We start from the raw sequence: 26,602 nt of genomic DNA on the forward strand, positions 1-26,602 counted from the left end.
CCAATCAGAGGACAGAGATAGACCCTAGCCCCGCCTCTAGCAGGACCAAAACAACGCAGACCGACCAATGAGAGCGCAGACTGTCCAGCGGAAGTCTCGCCCCCTATTTCCGTTTCTTTTGCAAGCATGAAATAGCAGGACACCGAGCTGCGTCAAGTTGCAGAGAGTCACAGAGAAAACCCGCAGAGAGACCGGAACATACTGAGGAAAAAACAAGTAAAACCAGAGTCAGAATCAATTTATGGGCCAAGTTTGTTTATGCACACAAGGAACTTGACTCAGTGTGCTTACACGTAACAATCTTCAGAAATATAAACAAAGACAACAAAGATAATTAAACATAAATATATTATTATGTACAAGCAAGTGGGTTAAAAAAGTAGATACATAAATGGAAACAACAACATACTATGTTTATATACAGGTGAAACCGTTTCTGTAAACTGTAAACAGGATACAAATATTACAGAGGTTTGAAGAGTGCTGGAATAAATATTGAAGTGATAAGTTACTTTATATACATACGGTAGTTGGTTATGTACAGTATATACAGCCTGCTCAAATATACAGTAATGAATGATATACATGTTATTGCACATTTTGTATTTTAAACTAAAATAAATATGTATAATTTGTAGGTGCAAGGTACAGAAGCGCATTTCATTCACCAAAGAAAAAAAATTGATGCCTTATCTATAACTATCTCATACTTATAAGAAAACGATCTCTTAATTATGAGATACTAACTCGTGATAGTGATATACTAAGTTATAATTATGAGATATTAAGTTATAATTATGAGATAGTAAGTTATAGTTCTGAGATATTAAGGCATAATTATGAGATAGTAAGTTAGAATTATGAGATATTAAGTTAGAATTATGAGATAGTAAGTTATAATGAGATATCAAGTTATAATTATGCAAAAGTAAGTTATAATTCTGAGATATTAAGTCATAATTATTACATATTAAGTTATAATTATGAGATATTAAGTTACGATTATGAGATATTAAGTCATAATTATGAGACATTAAATCATAATTATGAGATAAGGCCTCAATTATTTTGTTGAATGCATGCATTCCTGTAACAATGTAAAAATGACTAAAATAAGTTTTTAAAATATAACATTATTCAGTTGTATTTTGAGTACAACACTTGATTTATTTTGAGGCTTTTCCTGAAATAATCTTTAAAAATAAAAACTTTCATGTTCATCATAGAATATGTTTTACTTTGAAAGTCGTCAGCGGAAGTCTCTGTTGTCGCGTGTACCTTGACTCCATCTTGACACCTTCACTGATGTAACTTGGAGGTAAGAACCTGACAGGCGGCAACGCTTCTCACAACAATCCACTCACGTTTTTACGTTTTATATTCAAATCGTGAGTCTTCTTCTTCACTCTTCCTCAGGAGCCAGCAGATTAAACTGGTTCAAACCGGTGTAAAGTGGTGTTTTAGTTGCTGTCAGCGTGCTGTTGTTGGAGGTCAGCGGGTCCACAGTTGAAACTTGTCCGCCGTGCAGATGCTTTCCCCAGGCAGGACCGTCACCTCCCGGCTGCTCAGGCCGGGGTCTTGGCTCCCTCTCCGGATGGGCTCCGACGGGAGAGCTGCCAGCTCTCTGCAGAAAGGTAACGGCAGCTCGGATCAAGTTAGCCTGTTGGTTTGAGTCTCAGAGCTGCTAGCATGAAGCTAATCCCAGAGTGACGCAGTTTATTACATAGACAGAAAACTTCAAAACACCTGTAAACTGAGTGATGCAACGTTTCACAACGAGGTCTGTAGTGTCTGACACATTAGACGGAGACATTAAAACTGTAAATAATAATAATAAAATAATTGTAATTGTTTTGAAACAATTGAAACAATCGTTTCACTTTCATCAGTTGAACTAATGAAGCTGAAATGATTAATCGATTAGCTGATCGACAGAATTATAATTGTAATTATTGCAAAAATAGATTCATACTTCTTTTAACGGATATGCTCTCAGTTTTTCCAAGTTTGTCGTAAAACAACAGTCATGTGTCCATATGAACAGTGGAAGAGGTTTTCCTCGCTGTAATCATTCTCCCTGTTCAGACTGGCTGTTATAAGATCCTCTTCTAATGTGCTTTCAGTGTAAGTGATGGGGGCCAAAATCCACAGTGTGTCCACACAGTCATTTTGTACAAGAATGCATTTAAAAGTTTATCTGAAACTTACATGGGGCTTCAGCTGTCTGAGTGAGTCATATTAAAGGGATACCTGACACATTTACAATCTATTTAGCATCAAATTCCCTCTTTATGTTTCCTCGGACAGTGTTTCCCTGTTGAGCTACGGTGGAAGTGTAGTATCTAAAAGAGGAGCTTTGGCACTAAAAAAAGAGCGTTGAAAGATATCTACTTGATTTGACTAATTTGAACAGCTGAAGTTTCATGTTAGCTTCAGCTAAACCTTTAAATGCATTTTTTCATGGGAGGCTTGTGGATTTTGTCCCCGATCACTTACATTGTAAGTGCTTTATGAAGAGATCTTCTAATGGTCAGTGTGAACAGGAGGAATGCTTATGGCAAGAAAAACCAGTTTCAATGTTCCTTTAGTCACCTGACTGTTGTTTTAAGACAGACTTGAAAAATTGTGAACCTTTCCTTTAAAGTATTGTTTAAGCATCTACTAAACATTACATGCTGCTTTTCTTTGTCTTCTGTGATAGTAAACTCTGTATCTTTTGGTTTTTTGACTGTTAGTCAGACAAAATAAACATTTAAAGACATCATCGTGGGCTTTAGGAAATTGTGATTGGCATTTTTCATCGACATTCTGACATTTTATAACAATTAATCAAATAATTGACAGATCAGATTAAGTGACAATGAAAATGGTCTCTGGTTCGAGCTCTACAGACACATGACCTGTGTGTCACAGATATCTGACCCAGTATTTTAGTCCAGCATCATACAGATCTGATTAAACTCTTTCTCAGTAAAACCAGCTGACTGTCTGTCTTTTTGTGATGTTTTTTTGTGCTGCAGAGCTGATAAAGAAACATGAACTGGAGAGAGACGAGTTCCGCCCCCTCTACATGGACTTCCAGGCCACCACGCCCATGGTAACGGTTACTAACCTGTTGTCAGGGTTACAAGTTTTACCAGTTGATGTCCGAGTCTAAAAGAAAGTTACTTAGCCTTTTTGTTTTTATTGTAAATATGATGGCAGCCACCCCTTGCCTCACTTGTAAAGTATGTTTCCCACTTCCATCAGAATTGAGGACGCATCATTGTTTTCGCCTTGCCGTGACCATGGCAACCACAGAAACCATAGCAGAATTACACTATACACCTCTTCAAAAAACAAACAGAAGTCTTGGGGCAACATCAGCTTCAAAGTTTCATAATCTTGCCCAAAACAATAAACAATGTTTATATTAGTTAGCGTATTAATTGCGTGATATTGCAAATCATTTCCTCCGTTTTAAGCTACAACTCGCTCTATTTAGCTGCGTGATGAGATTAGAGTAGGAGGATAGCAGCAGCAGCCTGTGATGTAGAGCACAGAGTGTCAGAGTTAGCTGGTAGCTGCTGGCAGGGGAGTTGTGCCCTGCTGACGCTGTTTCAAAATGCAGAATACAGAAGTTGCTGGGTGGCAGATGCAGCACCTTTTACACTTACTTGCACTTACACTTCAATGTTTGTGTGTGTGTGTGTGTGTGTGTGTGTGTGTAGGACCCCAGAGTTCTGGACGCCATGTTGCCCTACCAGGTGAATTACTACGGTAACCCTCACTCCAGAACACACGCCTATGGCTGGGAGAGTGAGAGCGCCATGGAGACCGCCAGGAAGGTAGAGAGACACTTAATCTGTAGAGAGAAAGAGATTGATGTAGAGGGTTAGTTTAAAAAAACATCATTAAATACATCTCAACCGATCATATATACTGTTTTCTTTCTTTTTTTTACCTTTTCTCTCATTACAGTGTGCTGTGTTGTAAAGTGTAAACCATTTGTTGTATTTTTTTTCTTTAAAATAAGAGTTTTTAAACTCTGTACAAACTGCTGTTTTGCTGTTTATTTAGCTGTGGTCGACATTCCAGTGAAGCAAATCTGTTAACAAAGCAAATATTTGACAGAGAGTCACTGACTGTGTGTTGTCTCTCTCTCTCTCTCTCTCTCTCTCGCTCTGAGCAGCAGGTGGCTGATCTGATTGGAGCAGATCCCAGAGAGATCATCTTCACCAGCGGAGCCACCGAGTCCAACAACATGGCAATCAAGGTCACACTCTGCTCCTCTTCTTCATCACATCCTCTTTATCCTTACTTCCTCCTCATCATCACCTTCTCTTACCACCATCTCCTCAGCCGACAGTGACCCCTCTCCTTCCTCCTACCCGCAGGGCGTGAGCAGGTTCTACCAGGCCAAGAAGCGTCACGTGATCACCACGCAGACGGAGCATAAGTGTGTTCTGGACTCGTGTCGAGTTCTGGAGGCCGAAGGATTCGACATTACGTACCTGCCTGTCCAGACGAACGGACTGCTGGATCTGGAGGTAAACACGCAGAACATACACAGAACACATAAAACATAAAACAGAGATCAGAATGTACAGAGAACATACAAATAACAAACAGAGTATAAAGACTGCAAAGAGAAAACATACAGATATGGAGAGAAGATATAGAAAGCATACAAAGAGTAAACAGAGAGCATTCAAAGACACATATACTGCATGTATAGAGAACATATGTAACGTCATGTATATCCTCAAAATGTATCAACATAACTGTGTGTGTGTGTGTGTGTGTGTGTGTGTGTGTGTTTTCAGCTGTTGGAGGCCTCCATTCGTCCTGAAACCTCTCTGGTGTCGGTGATGACCGTCAACAACGAGATCGGAGTCAAGCAGCCCATCAAAGAGATCGGTAACCATGGCAACGCAAACATATGTTATTTACTCCTTTCATTAGGCCCGAAATCTGAGTTTTAGTGATTCAGATTAAATCCAATCACTGCGACCATGATCTGATCTGATTCGATGTTCTGATCAAAACTATTGTGTCGTTGATCTTTCTGCTGTTCTTGTCCACAGGTCAGATATGTCGTTCCAAAGGAGTCTTCCTCCACACCGACGCCGCCCAGGCCGTCGGAAAGATTCCCCTCAACGTCACTGACTGGAAGGTCGACCTGATGTCCATCAGCGGTCATAAGATCTACGGACCCAAAGGTTAGCACTAGCATTATAGTAGGTGTAGCCTAAACTGTTAGCTTGCTAGGCAAGGCGAGGCAATTTATTATATACAGGGCATTTTATTCACTATTAAAGTGCTTTACAAATTTAAAAAAATTAATAAGAGGGGAAGAACAAAAAAAACATAGAAAACTTTAAAATGATCAATTAATTGTCGAGTGACTAAAAGAGCAGAGAATGGGAAGGTTTTAAGTCTAGTTTAGGTTGTAGTAAGTGTGTTTATCTTAGTTAAACAATGTAGCTTCCTTGTCTTTTTTGTTGACAACAGGAACAGTCAGCAGACCCAAGTCACAGGATCTCAGTCATCTAGAAGGTTCATACTGAGAGAGAGTCACAGCAGAAGTGTAATTTGGTCCCAGCATAGTGAGGGATTTGTAGACCAGTAGCAGAATTTTAAACTCCACTCTGTCACTTACTGGTAACCAATGCAAAGACTTTACAAAAGGGATGTTCATATTTCTTTTTTAGTGAAAACTCTGATGGCTGCATTTTGAACAAGTTGAAATTTGAGTGTTGATGAGTTAATTGAAATTACATTGAGGACCTTAATAAGATCTGACAGCTCAATGAGATGACAAGGTCAAAACAGTTAAAGTTGCTCAGTTCAATTAGTTGTATTTTCCTTTGAAGGGTAAATTTGATACGGGTCTGTCTTGAGCACAGATGGATCTAGCTGTAAGCCTGAGTGCCTGAGAACTGCTGAGTGTGTGATGAAATGACCAGTAACTGGCTGTGTGTGTGTGTGTACACAGGTGTGGGTGCTCTGTACGTGCGTCGTCGGCCCCGTGTGCGTTTGGAGCCACTGCAGAACGGGGGCGGGCAGGAGAGAGGGCTGCGCTCTGGCACCGTCCCCACCCCACTGGCTGTTGGGCTGGGAGCCGCCTGCAGCATCGCTCAGCATGAGATGGAGGTAAAAACAAGCGCACCCACGTATCATGAGACTCAACAAATTCACCCAAACATCAAGAAACTCCACAAATGCACCGTAAACATCATGACACTAAATGTGTGTGTATATGTGTGTGCAGTATGATCATCACAGAGTGTCCATGCTGGCTAATCGTCTGGTCCAGAAGATCATGTCTGAGATTCCTGATGTCATCATGAACGGAGATGCAGAGCAACGCTACCCTGGTAGACACACATGCTCACGCACACACACACACACACACACAGAAGTGAAACAAGTAAAAACACAACACTGTCAAATGCTTGAACCTTACTACAGTGGATGAGGCAGATGGACTCACCTGACTCTGTTTGTGTTTGTGTGTGTTTGTGTGTTTGTGTGTTTGTGTGTGTGTGTGTGTGTGTGTGTGTGTGTGTGTGTGTGTGTGTGTGTGTGTTTTCAGGCTGTGTCAACCTGTCCTTTGCCTATGTGGAGGGAGAGAGTCTGTTGATGGCACTGAAGGATGTTGCTCTGTCATCGGGGAGGTCAGACACACGTTTTAAAATATGAAATCTAGAAACAGCATTGAAGCTCTACTTAGAGCAGGTGTCCCCGATGATCAAGCTGTTTAGTAAAGCAATTTTTAAATATGTGATTTTTAACAGGACCCTGTGGAGTTTTTGACCACTAGTTGCATTTTGCAAGCAGGTTCCCTTTTTGTTTGTTGTGATGTTGATGCACGCCAGGACACATATGCATGCATGTGGGCATGTTGTCACCAGTTGCACATTATTCCACTGATAAGAAGTGTAGCAATGGAAGAAGAAGACTGCATCTAGCAAACATAGATGTAAACATATTTTAAAAATCTGCTTTTTAAGTGTTTAATGAGGAAGGAAATCCATTCAAAATGTTTGTTAGACTTCAAGAGAAACACCAAATCTAAACATGAATTTGGTTTGTTTATAAGTAAAAGAGCTTTGACTTATGTGGGCCACAAATGATCGACCTTTAAAGATATACTTGTGTGTGTGTGTGTGTGTGTGTGTGTGTGTGCAGTGCTTGCACATCGGCGTCTCTGGAGCCGTCATACGTCCTGAGAGCAATCGGAGCAGATGAAGACCTGGCTCACTCATCCATCAGGTATGAACACTCATCATCCTCACTGCAATCCATGTCATAACCTTGATAATGATTCTACTAATAATCCAGATTATAATCTTGATAGCAATGCTGATTACAGTCTTGATTATGATCAAATTTGATTTGATTTGTCATTTCAGTGAAAAAAAATCATGATCCTGATAATTGTCTTGATTCTAACCAAGATGATAATCAAGTTTATTTTCCATTTAAATTATGAAAATATATTGTTAAAATGAAAGACGAGTGTGAATTATAATCAGGATAATAAACCTTTTTATAATCCTCGTTCTAACACATTCTGTCGGCTGGTTCTGTGTGCACACTGCTGATTGCAAGATGAGTCACTGATTATAATATTTCAACACAAAAATGAACTTTCTGACATTTATGTGTCTCACTGTGACTGAACAACAGCAGAGACTCAGAGAGGAAGACTGAAACATCTGTCTGAAATTCAGCAGCTGGAGATGACTCTCTGCAATCTTTCTCTTCACATGTAGATTAATATAAACGTGTGTGTGTGTGTGTGTGTGTGCATTAGGTTTGGTATTGGCAGATTCACCACAGAAGAAGAGGTGGACTACACCGCAGAGAAATGTATCCAGCAGGTCCGCAGACTCAGAGAGATGAGGTGAGTTCAGATGGACTCAGACTGATATTAACTTGACTGTCGCTGTTACGGATGGATCAGTTACTTCATACGTGCACACATAGTTAAAGTTTAGAAATGATAATAACTGTCTGTCTGTCTGGTTGTCTGTCAGTCCTCTGTGGGAGATGGTTCAGGAAGGCATTGATCTGAAGAGCATCAAGTGGACGCAGCACTAGACTCCTCCCACTTCCTGTCCACTTCCTGGCTGATGACAACAATAACGATGACAGTGATTTCCAGGATTTTTTTGGCTTAGACCAGCTTTTCCTTCCTGTACACAATCACGCACAAACTTCCTGTCCGACTTGAAGTCTCTTTGTAGCTGTAGCTCTTTGTCTCTGTTGAAGCTCCTCCAGTTGCTGTGTCGGGAGATGTTACTCGGAGAGTTGACCAGCGCTTGGCGACCTCCGCTTGTTGTATGAATTCTGTTGTAAATCAGTCAGCTCGTTGCTTCGTGTCTCGACTGGGTCTTGTATCACAAACTTGTCTTAGTCTGACTCTCTTTGGGTTACGTGGGTTTCACTGAGTCTTAACACGATTGATCCTGATGACTGGTAGCATGGTCCTCGATTACAGCCAGTCACATGTAACATCATCAGAACCATGAGGGCATTACTTGTTATGACATGAGATGAAACAATGATACCTGAAGCAGCAAAAAGTGATGAGATAAGATATATATCACATAACCAAACAAATACCAAACCAAACAATAAAATACCAAGCTGCAGTAAGAATGATATCCAAATATTGAAAGTAAAGATAATGTTTTAAATATATGTGGAAATTATTGCATGACTGACTTTTATTTTTTTTTTTTATAATACAGTCAACATTTCAACATGTACAGTAGAGAGACTGTTGTGCTTTTTTTGTCTCATGATGAACAAACTGTTACGTCTAAGTGATACGTTCTAAGTCGGGCTGTTTCTGCTACCAAAGCATAGAGAAAAACTACAGAAATGAGGCCTGAAGAGAAGAAATGAATGCACGATCTGACCGTTTCTTCTGTTTCTGACAAAATTATAATGGAAAGTAAAGTTATCCCGCTGATCTATAACAATGTCTCTGTTGCTCTTTATTGTCTCTTGTAGTGTAAACTCATTAAGTTTGTCCTTGTCAGGATCCTGTAGGAATGTTGACTCAGTTTTTCCAGCGAGCCAGTACTGGGTTGTTGGCAGGTTTTACATTTTTGATCCCAGAAAATGTGTTAAGCCAAAACTAATTGACGGCTAAACTTCTAATCTCGCTTTGTGATGCAAGCCCTCGTCAACATATGTTAAGCAACAGAGATGGACGATGACCCCGTTGACAAAAAGGAACAGTGGGCGGCGCCGCTTCAGCTCGGCTGGAGAAGACAGCAGACTTAAATTCACTGAGTCATCTTAAGATTTGATGATTCGTCTACTAATCGTTCAAGACAGCACTTATCACTTTACTTTGATGATTCACAGATTCACATCTGCTGCTCTGATCACAAGTGACACACTGTCTTCTCTTCTTCCCACGTCACTGTTCACTACTCATTAATCGAAACATCCTGTCAAACACTGTATTAGCAGCAGCAGTTTAATTATTCTGTTAAAGGCTGGAACGCTCTACAAGACTGCAGCTCTTATTTTGACCACAACAGCTGATTTTCAAGATGGTGGAGAGTAAAAACATCTCTGGTCCAGTCTGTCATACATGTGTCTGAGGTTATTGACAGAAATCTGAAGGTGATCCTGAAAGTCAGAACACAAAAGACTGAAAAATGTCTGTTGACAAGCTTTCTAAAGTCTTGTATTGTGTTCCTGTATGAAGTCAGCGGAGCCTCCGACTGTATTTATTAGACTCCAGCATTTACTGTCTCCTCATGTTATTCCCATCATATGCAGTATTATCCAATAAACACCTGCTTCATGTTCATGCAATAAACTTTTGTCTTATTTTTACTGAATGTTTATTTTTATAATGACAAAGACATTTTACATACCATAGCAATTATAGCCTGCGCTAGTTTGCAATGCCTGTCCATCCCTTTATACAAATACACACAACTCAACATACAGAACAAAGCAAAACACCAACTGATACAACAAAATACCATGTATTTTTTTTATAAAAGTTTCAAAGAATTATTCATATTATTAAAAATATTAGAGCTGCAATGACTAGTCAATTAATTGATCAACAGAAAATTAACCATCAACTTAATTTATTACTTGTTTTGAGTGGTTTCTTGAGGAAAAATGTCCAAATTCTCTGATTCCAGCTTCCCAAATGTGGAAACGCAGTCCTATATGACTTTGTTTATTTCTTTTAATTCATTTACAAATAAAATAGATTGATAATGCTGTTAAGGACTGCTCTGATCTCTGCCAACCATTTGTGTTTGTGAAGAATAAATCTGTTATGGTTTCATAGACTAAAATTGTGGAATCAAAAAGTTAGAATTCACACATTAAACTTTTAATTTCTGGTAGGTTTAATAGACTTAATAGACTTAATAGATTTGGTCCACCACTTCTAAAGACTCTGTATGATAGGCAACATATTAAGATTTATAGTAATATGAAATTAATAACAATGTTTGTATATAAATATTTATATTTGTAATATTAATAAATATTAGCTGCTACTAATACTAGTGTAGTAAGTATGTAATATACCGTTAATATGATAACTAATATTTGTTAAAATTAGACAGAATTTGTTTGAATCTGTTCAGCCAGCAGGGAGCGTCACTGCTCTAACATCTGTTTAATATTTATTTTATTGAAACTTTACCACAACATATTTCAATTTCACCACAGTCCAAATGTCAAGTATTGTGGACGGAAATTATAATCAAGTATCTTGTAACAGGAAATACAAAACAGATGGACAATAATAAAAGTACAGCAAAAAGATGTATTTAAAATAAAGGCAATTCTATGTTTTCAAAGATGTAATTAATCGGTTTAACATATATTCTTTTTGTCTTGAAGAGATTTTAGAAAGTTGAAAAAATATGTGAAATCATGAAAGAAAAGAGAAAATAATGGTAATTTCTTCTTCTTCTTCTTTTTAAAAAAGGACATTTGTGAATTAAAAAAAAAAACTCATTCCAACTCCATTATAATCATTACATTAACACTAAAATCAGTTTTAGGGTCTTTACATCCAAAATACATTATAACATCTTTAACAAAGTTTAAAATGATGTTTATAATAGAAATGACAACTAAAATCTGACCAAAATCTGGCAACAAAGTTGAAAAAAGAAGAGTGAGTGATTCATTTTCATTTTTATAAGGAGTGAAACAGACATTAGTGGGTTTATGTTATGTAGGATTTGTAAAGGTATTTCATTACATTAAGAAATATAGTAGATCATACAGGGCAGGAATGGAGTTTAAAATCACCACTGAGCACAGGACAGTGGTAGCTGGTAGGATATATAAGAGGCAGGATCAGGAAATAGGGTGTGGTTTTTTTAAATATTTTTTTTATATATACCAATCAGTATTCAGATGATCTAATGTCATGAATCTACATATTTTGGCACAGTACCTGGCGGAATGCATTTTAAAATTCGTTTGCGATCTATATACAGAAAGAAGAAGAAGAAGTCTCGTCATCACGAAGCTCTCGCGGTGTTTGCGCCGACATTTCGTGCAGCAGCCTGCAGAGAGAAGAGAAGCGAAGAGAAGAGCTCCGTTCATGAATTAAACCTCAGTGTGTTTGTTCACAGATTCCTCGGTAAGAATCCAGCAGCGGCAGTCCGCTCAGTGACACACTCACACCGGGAGCCGCTGAAAGCTCGCGCCCTGTCCGCTGCTCCGCACCGACACACACACACAAAGCAGGGTTCACCCACAGCTAGGTTGGCTAACGGAGCGTTAGCCAGGCAGCTAAGCTAAAGTAGCTACATGCAGTAACATTATTTCTGCTGGGAACTAGCTAGTTAGCTACGATGTTAGGGTTTCGCTGCAGAGGCTTCATATATTTGTTAATATGATGACTGCTTGGTCAAAATCTTTAGGCAGGTTTGTTTCAAATGGTGTTTTGTCCGGGAGCTGATATCTAACGTTAGCTACCTAACCGATATAACATTGTTTTTTGTGTGTTTTTCAGTGCGGGTTAGCAATTTTTTAAAATTTTCTTCACTGTGTGAACTGATGAGGAGGAAGGAGGTGTGTGTGTTTGAGCCAAGCCCCTAGGAACAGCACTGGGCTTTGAGGCCAGTTTGACATAGTGGCCAAACCGTGGAATTACGCACAATTTTGTCTTCAGCTCAGTTTCAGTCGCTGCACAGCAGAGACGACAAGCAAGAGCCCCCCTCCCTTATGACGTCACATCTACCACAACTTGAGCTGGGGAAATGAACAGGCAGGTGGTTGTTGAGGATGTAATGATGGTTGTCATGGAGACATTCTGTTAAAGATGTAATGGTGGTTGTCAAGGAGACATCCTGTTAAAGCTGAACTGATGGTTGTCAGGGAAACATTCTCTGTTATTGTGTGGTCACACACTGAAACTGTTCTGACACAGGTGCCGGTTTACTGACTGTGGCTCCCTTTCAGACATGGAATCTGTAAAAAATAAATTAAAAAAAAGGCTGTTTGTCATCCAAACAAACTCTCTGTTATGTAAATTACAACAGAGACATTAAGAGAGAGCTGCAATGCTGTCAAGAGGGAGCAGTGTGGTGTTTTAATTATGAGCATCATCTTTTGCATGAGGAAGGCTCGACCTACTTCTCACTAGTCTAACCAATTCTCTAAATCTCCAAATAAGTAACATGATTTGATCTTTTTATTAGATAGAACATCAATTTCTGTGGCATATTTTATGCTGTCTCAAATGTAGGGCTGCAACTAACCATTATTTTCATTATTGATTTATCTGTTATTTTCTCGAATTAATAGATTAGTTGTTTGGTCCAGAAAATGTGAGAAAATGTGAATCACTGTTTCCTAGAGCCAAAGATGACATCTTCAAATGTGTTGTTTTGTCCTGACCAACAGTCCACAACCTAAAGATATTGACTTCACTGTCATAGAGGACTAAAGAAACCAGGATATGTTCACATTTGAGAAGATCTGGACTTTTTTTTCTTCAAGAATGAAATCTGAAAATGCATTTAGACAAATGGTTTGATAAATGTTGTGGTTTTATAAATTGTGTTTTAACCTCTTTTCTAGCATTCACACCAATGGAGGAAGAGGCTGATCAGACATGAGAAGAATCTCCTCACAGTGTGATTTATCAAAGTGATTACTTTTATTTAGTTGTTTTATTAACTTATGGATTAAAAAGAGATTTGACCTTGTCAGATTATTATTCTGACTTTTTCCTAATAGTAATTTGGAGGTATATTTAAACATGCGACTGACACATAAAACATCCTGAGCATATATGTATTGAGGCGCATGTCTGAAAGGGGTTACAGTGGAGTCAGTGAATGATTCCTTATATGATGAATCCCATACTGTCTGGAAAATGAGACTATTGACTTTAAGACAGTTTCCTGTACATTAGTTCCTGTTCCTGTTTTTGTCCTGTGTTAATTACAGTGCAGGATGCAGTGGTGCTTTGCACAAGCAGAACCAGAAAATGTATCGGTCACTTGTGAAATTGATGGAGCAATAAGGTGAAACAAAAGGCTGTGTGCTCCATGCTTCATCACTCCAGATCCTGTCTTATTGTCCTATCTGTTGAGGTTTGAAGTTGGCTGATATGTGGAGATTCCCTAAACTTTGTTCTAAAAGAGATTCTGTTCTCGTGTTTTTGAGGTTTTTAGAGCATCAGTGGTGCTCCATTCTTCTTGTTCAGTTCCACTCTGTTCGCTGTGTTTTTGGGGTTGATGACAAGAATTGGACAGATATGTGTTTCAGCTTTAAACTGAGAAATTAAGGCAGTCTTTTGCTCTTTAATGCTGTATTTTAAATGTAAATGTCTTTCTGGTTTTCTGGCTGTTTGAAGGAGATTCCTTTCTGTCTTCTATCAGCTCAATTGTGTTTCTTATTTTACGTGAATGCAAGCTGCAGCTTCAGTTGATCCGTTTCACTTCACTCTTGATACTCTGGTTGTTTCTCTTACACTTATTAGCTGTTGCAGTTTCTTCTCCTGCTGTGCTTTATTCTCTTGCTGCTGTTGATGCTTCACAGACAAGTTAGCAGGTTGACACCCAGATGATTGGATGTGCAGGTTGAAAATCCATAAAGTCCCTTCTGAAGAAGGAAATGATTTGTCTGTGCTTAAGGTCGAGAACTGAAATCTGTGACGTTGATGTTGATGATGATGATAATGATGTCAGGAATTGTGTTGAAAGGTCTGGTGAGCTGTAGGTAGCAGCCTCACATCCAGACCAGGATTTTAAAAAGTTTGTATTTGCAACACACAGTGATTGTCATGTCAGATATCAGAGACCATAATATATAGTCTGACGGCCCTGGATCAGGGTTAGATAGAGCACAGAAACCTGAGGATGTGTCTGAGGATCCAGAGATGGTTGTGAAGGATTGTGGAAGCAGTGAGCATTGCTCCACTTGCTGTTGCTCTGCATCTCTCTTCTGTTTGCTTTCTCTTCTGATCAGCTGCTCTCTTTCGTGCCGTGCTGGCAATCAGCTGCTGATGTTGCTCTGGTTTACATAATGCCAATGTTGCTCTGGTTGATAAAATGCTAATATTGCTGTGGTTGACATGACGCTGATGTTGCTCTGGTTGACATGTACCTGACATTGCTTTTGTTAAAAAGTTGATGATGTTGCTCTTTTTGCTCCGGTTGATGAGTTACTGCTGTTGCTCCTGTCGACATGATATTGATGTGTTGTTCACTGTATTGCAGATTTGCTGTTTGGCCTTTTTCTCATGTTGTTCAGCAACCAGTTGCTGAAGTGCTGTCTGCTGAGTTGGTGCTGCTGGAGGGTTGAGGAAACAGCTGGATCTGTCCGGCGGACCCCTGCCTTGTTGCTGGCAGCCTGGTTGCTGGGTAGTTTGATGGGTGTTTGCAGGATGTTGCTGGCTGATTGATGGTTGCTTGTTGAGATCAGTGAAACTTCTGTAGCTCAGCGTGTCCTATCTTCAGTTTACTTCAGTTGTCTACTTGGTGTACACTGCCAGAGTTAGTCATGATGGGTTTTTGTTTTAAGCACCACCCGCCAAATGCTGAAAACACCAACGCACATGTCGGTCACCAGAAGCTAATGTTAAACGTCCTCTGTAAAATTCCATCAAGATGTTTTGAACAGGAATGTTTGTTTTCTGACCTTTTCACCAGGTTTCAGTGTCCTGCAGAAACCCCCTGTCCATTATACAGTGAAACTATACAGACAGCTTAGTTGCCTTGGTGAGTTGAAAGTTGCATGAGATTCATAAAGGTTTACTGCACGAAATGTTTCCAATTCAGCCACAACTATGAGCATTATCTTTGTACTGCATGGTAGACAAAAGTAAGGTTTATTTTAAATTTTAAATTACACACAACTTCTCAGTCACAGGGGCTGATACGCAGAGAAATTGTTGAGATTTATGGCCTCAGTAATCTTCAGACAAAATAGGTTGTACGACATGTTGTTGGATGTCTCATTTTCTGTTCCACCTTTGGAAATTGGGTCTCAGATGCTGTTAGACAATCTGACAAGCACTTAGTTTGAAGCATACTGAGGACTTAAATTTCCATTAATATAAGTTAGGCTGAGCTGTTTTACTGAAATACACAGGGGAATGGATTTAACTCTTAACTATAATAAACCAGAAGGTACGTCAAAGGTTTGCGAAAACACTTCGGATAGAACAGCAACTGTTTTCTTATAACAAACCAATCAGACTTCACTGGAACAAAGTAATAGAATGTGACTTGCGTGGTGCATGCTTGCTTTCGGATCAAGAAAATGGGTACAGTTAGCTAGCCAGCAAAACATAAGCTTGGCCAAACTAAAAAATTAATATCACAGACAAATGTTTCAGTCCATTTTTCACTATGCAACACATTTTCCCTGTTTACATAGCTCGGAATTTATATCAGACAAATGAGGAGAAGATGTATATTTTTTTCCTCTGGTAAATTTTCTTTTCTTCACTGTGTGTCCTGTCTCTATCCCCTGTAAGATCTTAGCTATTATGGTTTTTTGTTGACATCTATTCCACTCTTTAATTCCTTTATTCCTTGCCTTTGTTTCTTTCACAGCTCTTGCAAAACTGATGGTCAGTGAAGCTATGTTGATGCCTATATTGCTTCTATTTCGGTCTAACAAACAGTCTGATGTGCAGCATGATCTCATGTTTTTCAAAGAGCTCAAACAAGTTTATCAAACTTATTCAAGGCTGCAGATGGCTGGAGACTGTTTCAATTTAGCTTTTTTTCCAGTTTCCTGCAAATGTTGCTATCTTTTCACCCCCATTCCCCAAACCCCTTCCAAACACACCACTGGTTTCCAAATGTCAGGACCCCAAAATGGGTGTACAAACTTTTTTTAAAGTGATCTCTGGTTTATTGGATAAAGAAATGTAAACAATGTTGGCCAAGTCTTTATTGGCCTGTAAAGTTAGGTCTGAGTTTCCTGAGGAAACATCTGGAAACCACTGGTCTTCCTCTTTCTGCTCATCATCTGACAGTAGTGTTGCTCTCTCCCCAGGTTGTAGGCCTGTTGTTTAGCAGTCAGTATGGCGGTAGTCATCAGGCTGCAAGGTCTGCCCATAGTGGCCGGCACCATGGACATCAGACACTTCTTCTCTGGCCTCACCATCCCTGATGGGGGAGTACACATCGTGGGGGGTGAGCATGGCGAGGCCTTCATTGTCTTTGCCACTGACGAGGATGCTCGGCTGGGGATGATGCGTACAGGCGGGGCCATCAAGGGCTCTAAAGTGTCATTATTGCTCAGCAGCAAGACAGAAATGCAGAACATGATTGAGTTGAGCCGCCGCAGGTTTGAGGCTGGGGCGGGTGCTGTGGAGACAGCTGCACCTACAGCAGGAAATGCCAACCGGCAAACTGGGGCCGCTCCTATACCCACAGTGCAGCCTGGGGCAGGGGGGAGAAGTGGTAGCCATGGAAACCAGGGTTTCAGTAACACCCCGGCCTCAGTGACGGCACCAAGCTCATCTCAGGAGCCAACAAGCAACAAGGCAGTGGCTAGCCTGGCCAGCGTGGTGCCCAGCTTCCCCAACAGCTACAGCTCTGCCCCCACTGTCACCACAGCTCTGGCATCGCTCAATGCAGGCCCCCCACCCATGCCTCCTCTTCCCAGCATGCCCTCCATGCCCCCTATGCCCACACTGCCCACCATTCCAGTTCCTCCTCCAGTATCTTCCCTCCCCCCGGTCCCAACTGTCTCCCCTCTTTCCCAAGGACCCCCAGTGCCACCTATGTCCCACCTCCCCCACATGTCCTCCCTTCCTCCCTTCAATCCCTCCTTACCTCCTCCTGCAGGACTCGGCTCAGGCCTCCCCTTAGGAACCCCCAACCCAATGCTGTTCAACCCTCTGTCCCCTCTGGCCTCTCTTGGCCTCCAGGCCCATATGAAGGCTGCTGCTGCTGCAGCCACTGGAGTGGCCAGTCCAGATGAGATGTTTGTCCTCTTGCAGAACCTCCCATTCTCCTGCTCAGAGGTGGAGGTCAGGGAGTTTTTCCGGGGTCTGGGGGTGGACGGGGTTCGTTTGCTTAGAGATGGGCAGGGTCGGCCAACTGGCAGGGCTATGGTAAAATTCTTCTCGCCTCAGGACAGCTTTGAAGCTGTTAAGCGGGGAGGTGGCATGATGGGTCAAAGGTTCATTGAGATTACCCCGGGTTCTGAGAGGCAATGGGCTAGCCTCAATAACAGCATGATAGGCCATTCTCCCCACAATATCAGTAAATCAAATAACAGCCATGAGTCACAGGACCAGCAGCACCGCCGTGGCAATGCTGGTGCAGGAGGCCGGGATCAGCGAGGAAGGTCACGATCTCCTCATCGGCAGGAGTTCTGCGTCTACCTGAAGGGCCTTCCTTACGAGGCTGACAAGAAACAGATTAAGGAGTTCTTTAAGAATTTGGCCATTGTGGAGGACAGCATCTATATTGCCTATGGGCCAAACGGGCGAGCCACAGGAGAGGGCTTTCTTGAGTTCAAAACAGAACAGGACTACAAGACTGCTCTGGGTGCTCACATGCAGTATATGGGCACTCGCTTCATCCAGGTCCATCCAATCAGCCGCAAGGGAATGCTCGAAAAGATCGACATGATCCGCAAACGTGAAGCAGCACAGGGTGATGGCAAGAACCAGGATGGCTTGAAAGCTCCAAGGAACTGTGCTCATATCACCAACATCCCTTACAATGTCTCCAAGAAGGATGTCCGTGCCTTCTTGGAGGGGGTGGGGCTTTATGAGGATACCTTGAAGGTTCTGACAGATAGCCATGGCAACGGTTTAGGGCAAGCTATCTTCCAGCTGCGGACTGAGGAAGATGCCCGCAAAGCTGAAAGACTGCACCGCCAGAAACTCAACGGTCGTGATGCCTTTGTTCACTTGGTGACCTTTGAGCAGATGAAGGAAATTGAGAGGAATCCTCCTCCTCAAAACAAAAGAGGGCAGCGAAATCAGAACCAGAACCAGCAGAACCAAAATCAAAACCAGCACCAGCAAGCTCAGCCTAGTCCCCAGCAACCCCAGATCAACCCGTTTGCTGGAATTAGTGGAGAAGAGTTTAACTTTCTCAGAAACACCATGGGGAACCTCAACAGTGCTCCCTTTGTGACTCCATTCTCAGCCCCAGGGAACGGACTGGCTGGCCCTCCTCCTCTCCCTCCTCTGGCAGCAGGGCTGGGAGACGTGAATCTGGGCGTTGCTCCACCGCTTGTTGCTGGTCTTCCTGGGGCTCCGATCCTGGAGCCACCTGGCTTTCGACCTGGAGCTGCAGCAGGAGCTCCGTTCAGCCAAGATGGGCTGAGAGGCTTGGTGCCCTTTGACAATGCCAACAGAAAAGTAGGTGGAGGAGGACAGAACCGAGGGGGAGGGGCTAACAACAACCAAGGTCGTCCAGGGGCTGGGGCTACTGGTGGACAGCAAGGGTTCTCTCCAGGACCTGATGGTCTCCGTAACCAGCCGGCTCCTGGAGGAGCCAACAATCCCAACAGTCAACGTGGTGCCGCTGGCCCAACAATTGTAAAGCTTCAGAATATGCCCTTCACTGTAACTGTGGACGAGATCATGGACTTCTTCTATGGCTACCAGGTGCTGCCAGGCTCAGTCTGCCTGCAGTTCAGTGAGAAAGGCCTGCCAACTGGTGAGGCCATGGTGGCCTTCCAGAACCATGAGGAGGCTGCTGCCGCCGTCATGGACCTAAATGACCGACCTATTGGAGCGCGTAAGGTCAAGATTTGCCTGGGTTAAAGCCCCACCCAAAAAAGACTGACTTTTGACTGTGGATAACAGACATTAATCCTACCTGGATCAACCATCCAGGTCAAACAAAACCAACACAAACTATACCTGATCCAGGATCCAAACCCCACTGTTAGCAGCCCGGTTTAGACCTTGCCCTGTCCACTTGATGTCAGTATTACTGAAGCTCCTCCTTTGTGTGTAGATAATGGCAGGTAAGCTCCGCCCCCTGTACTCTGTCTTGTAGGAAGAATCTGATCCAGACTTTGCTCTTTCCTGCAGCTCCACCAGTGACTCTGGTAGCACAAAATTATGATGATGATAATGATGACGATGACATTGGCATGATGTTGGTCCTTTCTTACTGTGTTTCCATGATAATCTAGCTTTTTGTCTAGTGATGTCCAGAGCTGGGACATGTTGAACATATTCACCTGTTTTGTTGCCATGGTAACATGATGATTACAGTGAAGCTGATCTATGCGCTCAAATATGCTGTGCTGCTGGGGTTTAAAATTTACATGCTCTGTTGCTATGGCATTATCTTTACATGCTTTGTTGCTATGGTAAGATGATGATGATGATGATGAAAACCCCTGGTATGTTGCCATGATAAAATGTTTATTCTATCTTGCTATGGTAAAATCTTTACATGTTCTGTTGCTATGTTAAAACCTTTACATGCTCTATTGCTATGGTAAACTCTCTACATGCTCTGTTGCTATGGTAAAACATGCTGTAGATGAAAAGCTTTTCTACCACAGTGAAATGTTGGTGCTCTGTTGCTATCCTCTTCACATTCTCTGTTGCTATGGCAAAATTATGATAAAAGCTATGTTGCCATTATCAAATGTTTATGCTCTGTTGCTTTGGTGAAATGTTGACATGCCCCTTTTCTACGGTTAAAATATATTGACATCAAGCTTTGTTTACCGTGAAAGGTCAACACTGTATTGGCCATCATAAAATGATAATTATTTCTCTTACTATGGTAACCTCTTGACAGCTGTGCTCTGTTGCTATGAAGATGATGTGAGATGGAGAGATTGCTGACTCATGTTTTATTCTGTAAATTATGACTTTGGGCTGCTGAATTCTTTTCCTCTGTCACATTTTTCTGATGTTGCTGTGTTTGGACAATGCCACCCCCCAACTCCTCCTTCCCACTGCACAAGCGCAATAGGTGTTTGGACTGTAGAGCGCTGAGATGAAGTCAATAGAATTTTTAGTTTGGTAGATTTTTATTATATGTATGTTTGATAATGTTATGGATGTTTCCACCTTAAACATAATTTTTGTTTCTACTGTCTGTGTGAACAAACCTGTATGATGGTATAACCATACATGATGTGGAGTCTCCTTTGCTTTGGCTAATAAAAAAAATGTTCCTGAAGCACATCTGCTCACCCAAGATCAGCTTTCTCTGACTGTCTCCTCCTCACTGTCTGATGACGAAAATTTATCTGATTCATTAGTCCATTTTTGAATAACCAAGTCACTTGTTTCTTCATTGTTAAAACTTGAATGGAAGACCAGGTTGGTTCTGTGTGGAATACAGGCAACCTTCATGACCTACACTTTGATCCAGGAAATGGCTCCAGGTTGTGCCTCATGTAATCACCACTTTTACATTTGAGACTTCAAATCAAATCAAAATTTGACTTCAAATCAAAATTAAAACAACAAAACTACCATACCGCCTCTGCTAACAGCAAGGACCAATGTTCAACTTCTGTGACTCAGATGTAATCATTGGCAAAGTTCTCAAATATAAAAACAAAGACACATGAGAGGTTTAAACAGGTTCAGGTCACCCTTTCCCGTTAAAGTTGGTAAATCTGTTCTGTAGGATCATGAATCTGGTTTGCATTTCCATGCTGACATTAAACCAAACTATACAGTTTGTGTGTGTTCAGTCTGTGAATCCTGGCATACTTTACCATACCTGCCTGGTTGAGAAGTTTTCCCCTGTACTGTCTCCCAGCATTAGTGAACGCCTCCACATTTATGCTAACAGTTATGCAAGTGTACAGGCTAACTAAACTAGCAGGGAAGCTAATGGCTGATGGGCCAACATGGAGTCAAGCAGCACATTTTATTGGATTAATTTGGCATGATTTAGTGTTTTGTGTCAGACAAAAACAGCCACTGGGTCTCATCAATGTTCCTGACGTTCTAGGTGTTTCGTGCTACAGGAGCTGAGAGCTGCTGAGGCGATATAAAGTTTTTTAGATCCCTTGTGTTCATGGTAGGAATTTGTTTCGGAACTACCTTTGCAATAATTTCATATAGCTACTTGTGCTATGATCACAGCCAGTGGCTGCAGCTATTGTTATAGTTTGGACATCCTCCAGAAATATGGATCAGAGGAAATAACAAAAAGTATTGTGAGGTAACACTTAAGTCCTGCAAATGAATGTAAAAGATGTTCACTGTGATCTTTGTTTTGTCAAGAAAATGCCCACATAGATGAATGGTGCTCATATTTAGGTTTTTAATTCAGTTATCTCTAAGCAAAGATTTGATCATCACATTCATGGAAACATAGTTTAATGGTGATCAGGAGAAAACTAACGTCTCAGAATAGGTTTCTGTCCTTCATGCTCAATGCAAGTGGGATTTATCATGTAGTCTGTTCCCTTTCTTAGCCTCAGAACAAAGCTAAAATACAAAGAGGCCTGTACAGTAACGGTTATCAACATCATTTATACCCAGATAATGACATATAACTATAAAACATAATTACCATAAAGATAAAACAATTAAGATTTTATTTCAGTATAAATAACCTACATATTATCAGTCATTACAGCTGTTATAGGCTTCTGTGAGGTGCTTCAATAAAACTGTTTAGGCCACACATATAGTCTGATATATGAAAGAGGCATCAGTGGAGGAAGGTAGTTAATTCACCCACATGCTTGATTTTTGTCTGAAGAGGAGCCGACTCCGTGCAGGAAATGGCTAATCTCCAAACAAGTACACAGATAAGAGTGTTTGCCTGGTTGCATGCAGTGTTGAAGTGTGTATGTTTGTGTACGTGAGATAGATGAACAGGTCTTAATAAAGTGAAGTGAAACACTTTTTAGACAAATGATTGTTGATAAGAATGATTGTGTGTATGTGTGTTATCGGACCTGGTGTGTGGAGAAAAGGACAAAAATGCAATGGAAATAAAAGAAAAATCCTGATGTGACACTTGGCTTCTGCAAAGGATGTGAGTCTGGTGAACAGTGTGTTGTGGGACAGGGGTAAAATGATCACTAAATGACTAATGAGCTGTCAATCAATCACCTGCCGATCTCCCCCCCCCTACTTACCAATAGACAGACAGACAGAAAGCGGGACTTGCAGGTGAGTGACAGACAAAGATATACATGAGAAATAAAAGATTCTGTATCAACAATAGCCTATAAATGTTCTGTTGTAGCCTGTAGACCATCATCATCAGTCTTAGATTCACCTTGAAGAACCATAGAGGACAGTTAACAAAGGGAGACAGGGCCTGTAGATGGTAATTGGCACATGGTATGCTGTATGGTACATGGTAGTCTGTAGATTATAGAGTTTAGACAGTAGATGGTAGCGTCTAGACCAGTGGTTCTCAAACTTCTTCACGTCAAGGACCCCTAAACTGACCACAAACCCTCTCAAGGACTCCTGCAGGTCCCCGGACCCCACTTTGAAAGCCACTGGTCTAGATAGTAGATGGTAGCATTCAGACAGTAGATAGTAGTCTGTAGATGGTCGCCTGTATATGGTAGTGTTAAGACAGTAAATGGTGGAAGGTAGAAGTTAGCCTTGAGACAGTAGATGGCATAAAGTTTGATGAAGCGATAGGTTTATGTGACGGTTTTCTAAATTCTTCTCAACACAGCATGTCTCAGCCTATGCAGTAGTTCAGTCCTGACCTGTAGAAATTTAATCAAATTGGTCTTTAATTAAGCTACAGTCAAAGCTTGCACCTCAACTCCTTATCAGACATCTTGTCTCTCAATGACTTGCAAAAAACCAACAGATAATAAAAACAGGGTGTTAAAAAGGGAAGGACAGAAGTATGTTTATCTTGCCCCCCTTTTCCCTGCAATTTTAGACCAGTGTCTCCTTTACAATTAAACAGGTTCTGTTTGAGGATAATATAATCATTTCATTGTTAGTCTTTGTGAGACATGAAACTCAAAATAACACTAATGCAAGTGGTATAGTATTATTTAATCTATTGTTATTCCATCTATTTTTCACGTGGTAACTATTAGACCACAGTCTGACCTGGTGCAGAACAAAGCACGGGATCATTTTGTTCTCAGTATTATAGCTTATTGATTATGATCTTCATGTTTTTGACAGGTTTTCTCAAAATTTAAGCATGGACCTGCAGATCTTTGGATTCTCAGCCGAATTTAAAATAAAACCTCTTAGTTTGAATAGTTGAGACAAACAGCTTGAGTCGGAGACAGTGGAGGGTTCAGCTGAAAGTAAGAGGTTCAACTAAATATGTGAGCAGTTTTTTCTAAGAAATGGATCATTAGAGGATGTGATGATGATGATGATGTCAAAGATGGCTGAAGCAGGAGCTCAGTGTGTATGTGTGTGAGTGGGTGGGTATGACTTATGTCACTTTCAGGGACATACACCAGACTCAAGACCAGTTGATTGGGAACAGTTTGTGCAACTGGGGACAAAAGTTGTGTCCCAAATGGGTAAAAAGATGATTTTTGGATTAAGGTTAGGGTCAAGCAAGTAGTGGTTATGGTTAGGGTTAGGGTAAGTCTCCAGTAAATTAATGAAAATACCCCAAAAGTGACTTAAGTAAACCTATGTTTGTGTGTGAGATCTACAGGATTTAAAAGAACACTGGTTTTGTACATTATGCCCCTTTTCTCTCTCAGGACTGTATTTTTCTTTGGTTTGGTCTTTCATTTCTTTTTTCTCATGCGATGTGACGCGGCAGCTTTTTCTGACTTCACTGTGGTTCCACAGCAAAAGGATGAATAAAATTAAACTGTTGTTCTCTGTGAGGAGGTTGACTCATACTGTGATCAGTTTATTCTGTTCTTACTCTGTTACATCTGCCCTCAATTATACTCTTTGATCTTTGTAGTAGTTCATCAGGCTTATGAGATTCAGCAACAGTACTTCCGGTGTGAGAATCTACTCCTCAACATAAAAGCACACAAATGTACTTCATCATTCACGAAGTGAGCATGAAAGTTTATTCTTCACCTTGGAAACAAACAAAAGTAAACATTAAAAAATCTTAACTGAAGGTCCACTTACACTGTCTTCTACAGTGGATGACATTGTGGTCAGTTTTACTGCTATAATTTCAATACTATCTCTGTCACAAATGAGCATCTGCTGAGGAAGTCCTTAAGATATGGTTGAAAGCCCTGAGGGACAAAAACTAGCAAGTGGATGTTGAGTTAAGTTTTTTAGTCAAAGTTCAAAGTGGCATAATGTGGTATTTTACACTCACCAAATTAAAGCACAGATTCAAATTGATCTTAGCAAAATGAACTTAATACTTATACAATTAATTTTGATTTGTTAATTCACAAACTGAATGTCTGAACACTGCTGTTTTATCATTAAACCTCTTAATGTGTTCGAAAATGGTTTAGACCTTTAGTGCTTGACCCGTGTTTGAATTTATTTGCAAGCACTGAAAAAAACACTAATTATCATCCAGTAAAATGTTTTATCTGCTAAGTGACTTATTATTCATCAATAACCATATATAACCACATAACATATGTATACTTACTTTGATATTTTATGTACCTTATACCACATTTATCGTATAATCTACAAATCATTTTTAGTTTCAAATAGGCACAATTTATCTGTTTTATTACTTATGATGAACAGAACAGGCAAATAAGACCATGAGATGATCCGATAAATTAATTCCCAAAAGAACTTGTTCATATTTTCTTATATGTTAAAAATGAGCAATTATAGTTACATCTTTTGTGTTCTGGGTAAAAACTGACTGCATATACTTCCCTATAAAAAAAAGGAGAAAAGTCAATTTGACTTCCAAAAACAAAATTTGATTTGGTCAATCACACAACAAGTGTCATCTCTGGCATGATGTGTGTGCGTGTTTACATGCATGTGTTTGTGTGTGTGTGTGTTTGTGTGTGTGCATGTGTTGTGCCAGGTGTGTGGTGAGATGTGAGGAAATAAAATGCGAGAAAGCCACAGCCTATATACTGCTAGACAAATTTCAGACTAAAGACCAGTTAATTGGGGACGGCTCATCCAATGGGGGACAACAGCTGTGTCCCCAATTGGTAAAAAGCTGATTTTTGGGTCAGTTGTTATGGTTACGGCTAGGGTAAGTCTCCAGGAAATGAATGCAAGTCTACATAATGTCCCCAAAAGTGACGTAGGTCAATGGGTGTGTGTTTGTGTGTTGTGCCAGATGTGTGGTGAGATGTGAGAAATAAATTGTAAGAATGCCGCAGTCTATATAGGGCTATACAGCTGGGGAACAGGAAATGTGTGTGTGTGTGTGTCTGTCTGTCTGTAGGGCGTTAATGAACGAGAGAGTGGGTGTGTGTGCATGAGATCATATTTCCTGCATGCCACTCTACAATTGAATTCAAGTCAATATGCTATCTTGGCATGAAACATAATTTTAATATTCCTACACAATATTATACTATTTTTATAGGATTTCATTACTGTTATTTTTTTTGTTGTATTTTTTGTTTTACATGATGGTTTGGCCACATTTACTATGTATTTCTCTGCATAAACAATCCATAATTACCACTGGGTCAAGTTTGACCCATAACCCAATAGATGTAACTTTTTTATAGTCATTAAAAAAAAGAAATTCAGTAGGCCATTGTAGAGGATGTAATGAAGCCTTGTTTTGATCAGAAAATAAAAAGTATGTTTCACACACCTAAACTTTAAAATAGGTCAGCTCAAAGTCATCCATGTTTTACAGCAGTAACATTTTAAATCTAAGTTACATCTTTGTTTTCATTGATTCTGGTTCAATACAAATATGCCAAAAATTTTCAATAGCGGATTGGATTGTAAATTGTATTGCTGGACTTGACTTTTCTATCTGTGAAATGAGTCATAGTGCTGAACTGGAAACCACAGAAACCTGCATGTTTAGGCAAGAATAACAGCTTAAAGACTTTTTTTTAAATGTATCTATGAAGAGAGCAGCATCAGTGTTACAGGGCTAGAGAGACTATGAACTTCAATAAGATGTTTTTTGAGCAATCAGTCTGTCTGATCCTATTTACTTTGATTCCTTTTGTTATAATAGAGCTGGACCCATGGTTTTATGTTTGTTGTTGGTGCTGTAATTTGTTCAATTGATGACCATAAGGC

At 40.4% G+C, this 26,602-nt stretch overlaps 2 protein-coding genes across 5 annotated transcripts in view; both read left to right on the forward strand.

The window, feature by feature from the left end:
* The first annotated feature begins 1,227 nt into the window (after window positions 1-1,227).
* On the forward strand, window positions 1,228-9,820 carry nfs1 (NFS1 cysteine desulfurase). 2 transcript variants are annotated; one of them, XM_067586458.1, is made up of 14 exons: window positions 1,228-1,318; window positions 1,417-1,634; window positions 3,021-3,097; window positions 3,711-3,827; window positions 4,172-4,255; window positions 4,377-4,529; window positions 4,806-4,899; window positions 5,067-5,201; window positions 5,978-6,135; window positions 6,254-6,359; window positions 6,578-6,659; window positions 7,174-7,257; window positions 7,802-7,891; window positions 8,025-9,820. In XM_067586458.1, the coding sequence occupies exons 2-14, from the start codon at window positions 1,529-1,531 to the stop codon at window positions 8,086-8,088; spliced, it is 1,350 nt and encodes a 449-aa protein (XP_067442559.1). In that variant the 5' UTR covers window positions 1,228-1,318; window positions 1,417-1,528; the 3' UTR covers window positions 8,089-9,820. The 2 variants fall into 2 exon arrangements, with proteins under 2 accessions (XP_067442559.1, XP_067442558.1); XM_067586457.1 differs by lacking the exon at window positions 1,228-1,318 and having other exon boundaries at window positions 1,325-1,634.
* A 1,693-nt stretch (window positions 9,821-11,513) lies between these two features.
* cpne1 (copine I) overlaps window positions 11,514-26,602 on the forward strand; it is a 29,626-nt gene continuing 14,537 nt past the window's right edge. The window contains exons 1-3 of one of the 3 annotated variants that reach the window (XM_067586460.1): window positions 11,515-11,635; window positions 15,159-15,227; window positions 16,516-20,641. In XM_067586460.1, coding sequence (XP_067442561.1) covers window positions 16,544-19,252 — 2,709 coding nt within the window. In that variant the 5' untranslated portion in view covers window positions 11,515-11,635; window positions 15,159-15,227; window positions 16,516-16,543 and the 3' untranslated portion in view covers window positions 19,253-20,641. Of the gene's footprint in view, window positions 11,636-15,158; window positions 15,228-16,515; window positions 20,642-26,602 lie in introns of those variants that run through there. The other 2 variants (XM_067586461.1, XM_067586462.1) reach the window with 2 other exon arrangements.

This window comes from Thunnus thynnus, chromosome 4 (assembly GCF_963924715.1).
Source record: "Thunnus thynnus chromosome 4, fThuThy2.1, whole genome shotgun sequence".
Taxonomy (NCBI): Eukaryota; Metazoa; Chordata; class Actinopteri; order Scombriformes; family Scombridae; genus Thunnus; species Thunnus thynnus.

Bases quoted from the DNA above. Each gene is read 5' to 3' on its own strand.
- nfs1 (XM_067586458.1), top strand. From the start codon at position 1,529: ATGCTTTCCCCAGGCAGGACCGTCACCTCCCGGCTGCTCAGGCCGGGG. The intron at 6,136-6,253 runs GTAAAAACAAGC...ATGTGTGTGCAG, and splicing joins TCGCTCAGCATGAGATGGAG to TATGATCATCACAGAGTGTC. The intron at 6,360-6,577 runs GTAGACACACAT...GTGTGTTTTCAG, and splicing joins TGCAGAGCAACGCTACCCTG to GCTGTGTCAACCTGTCCTTT.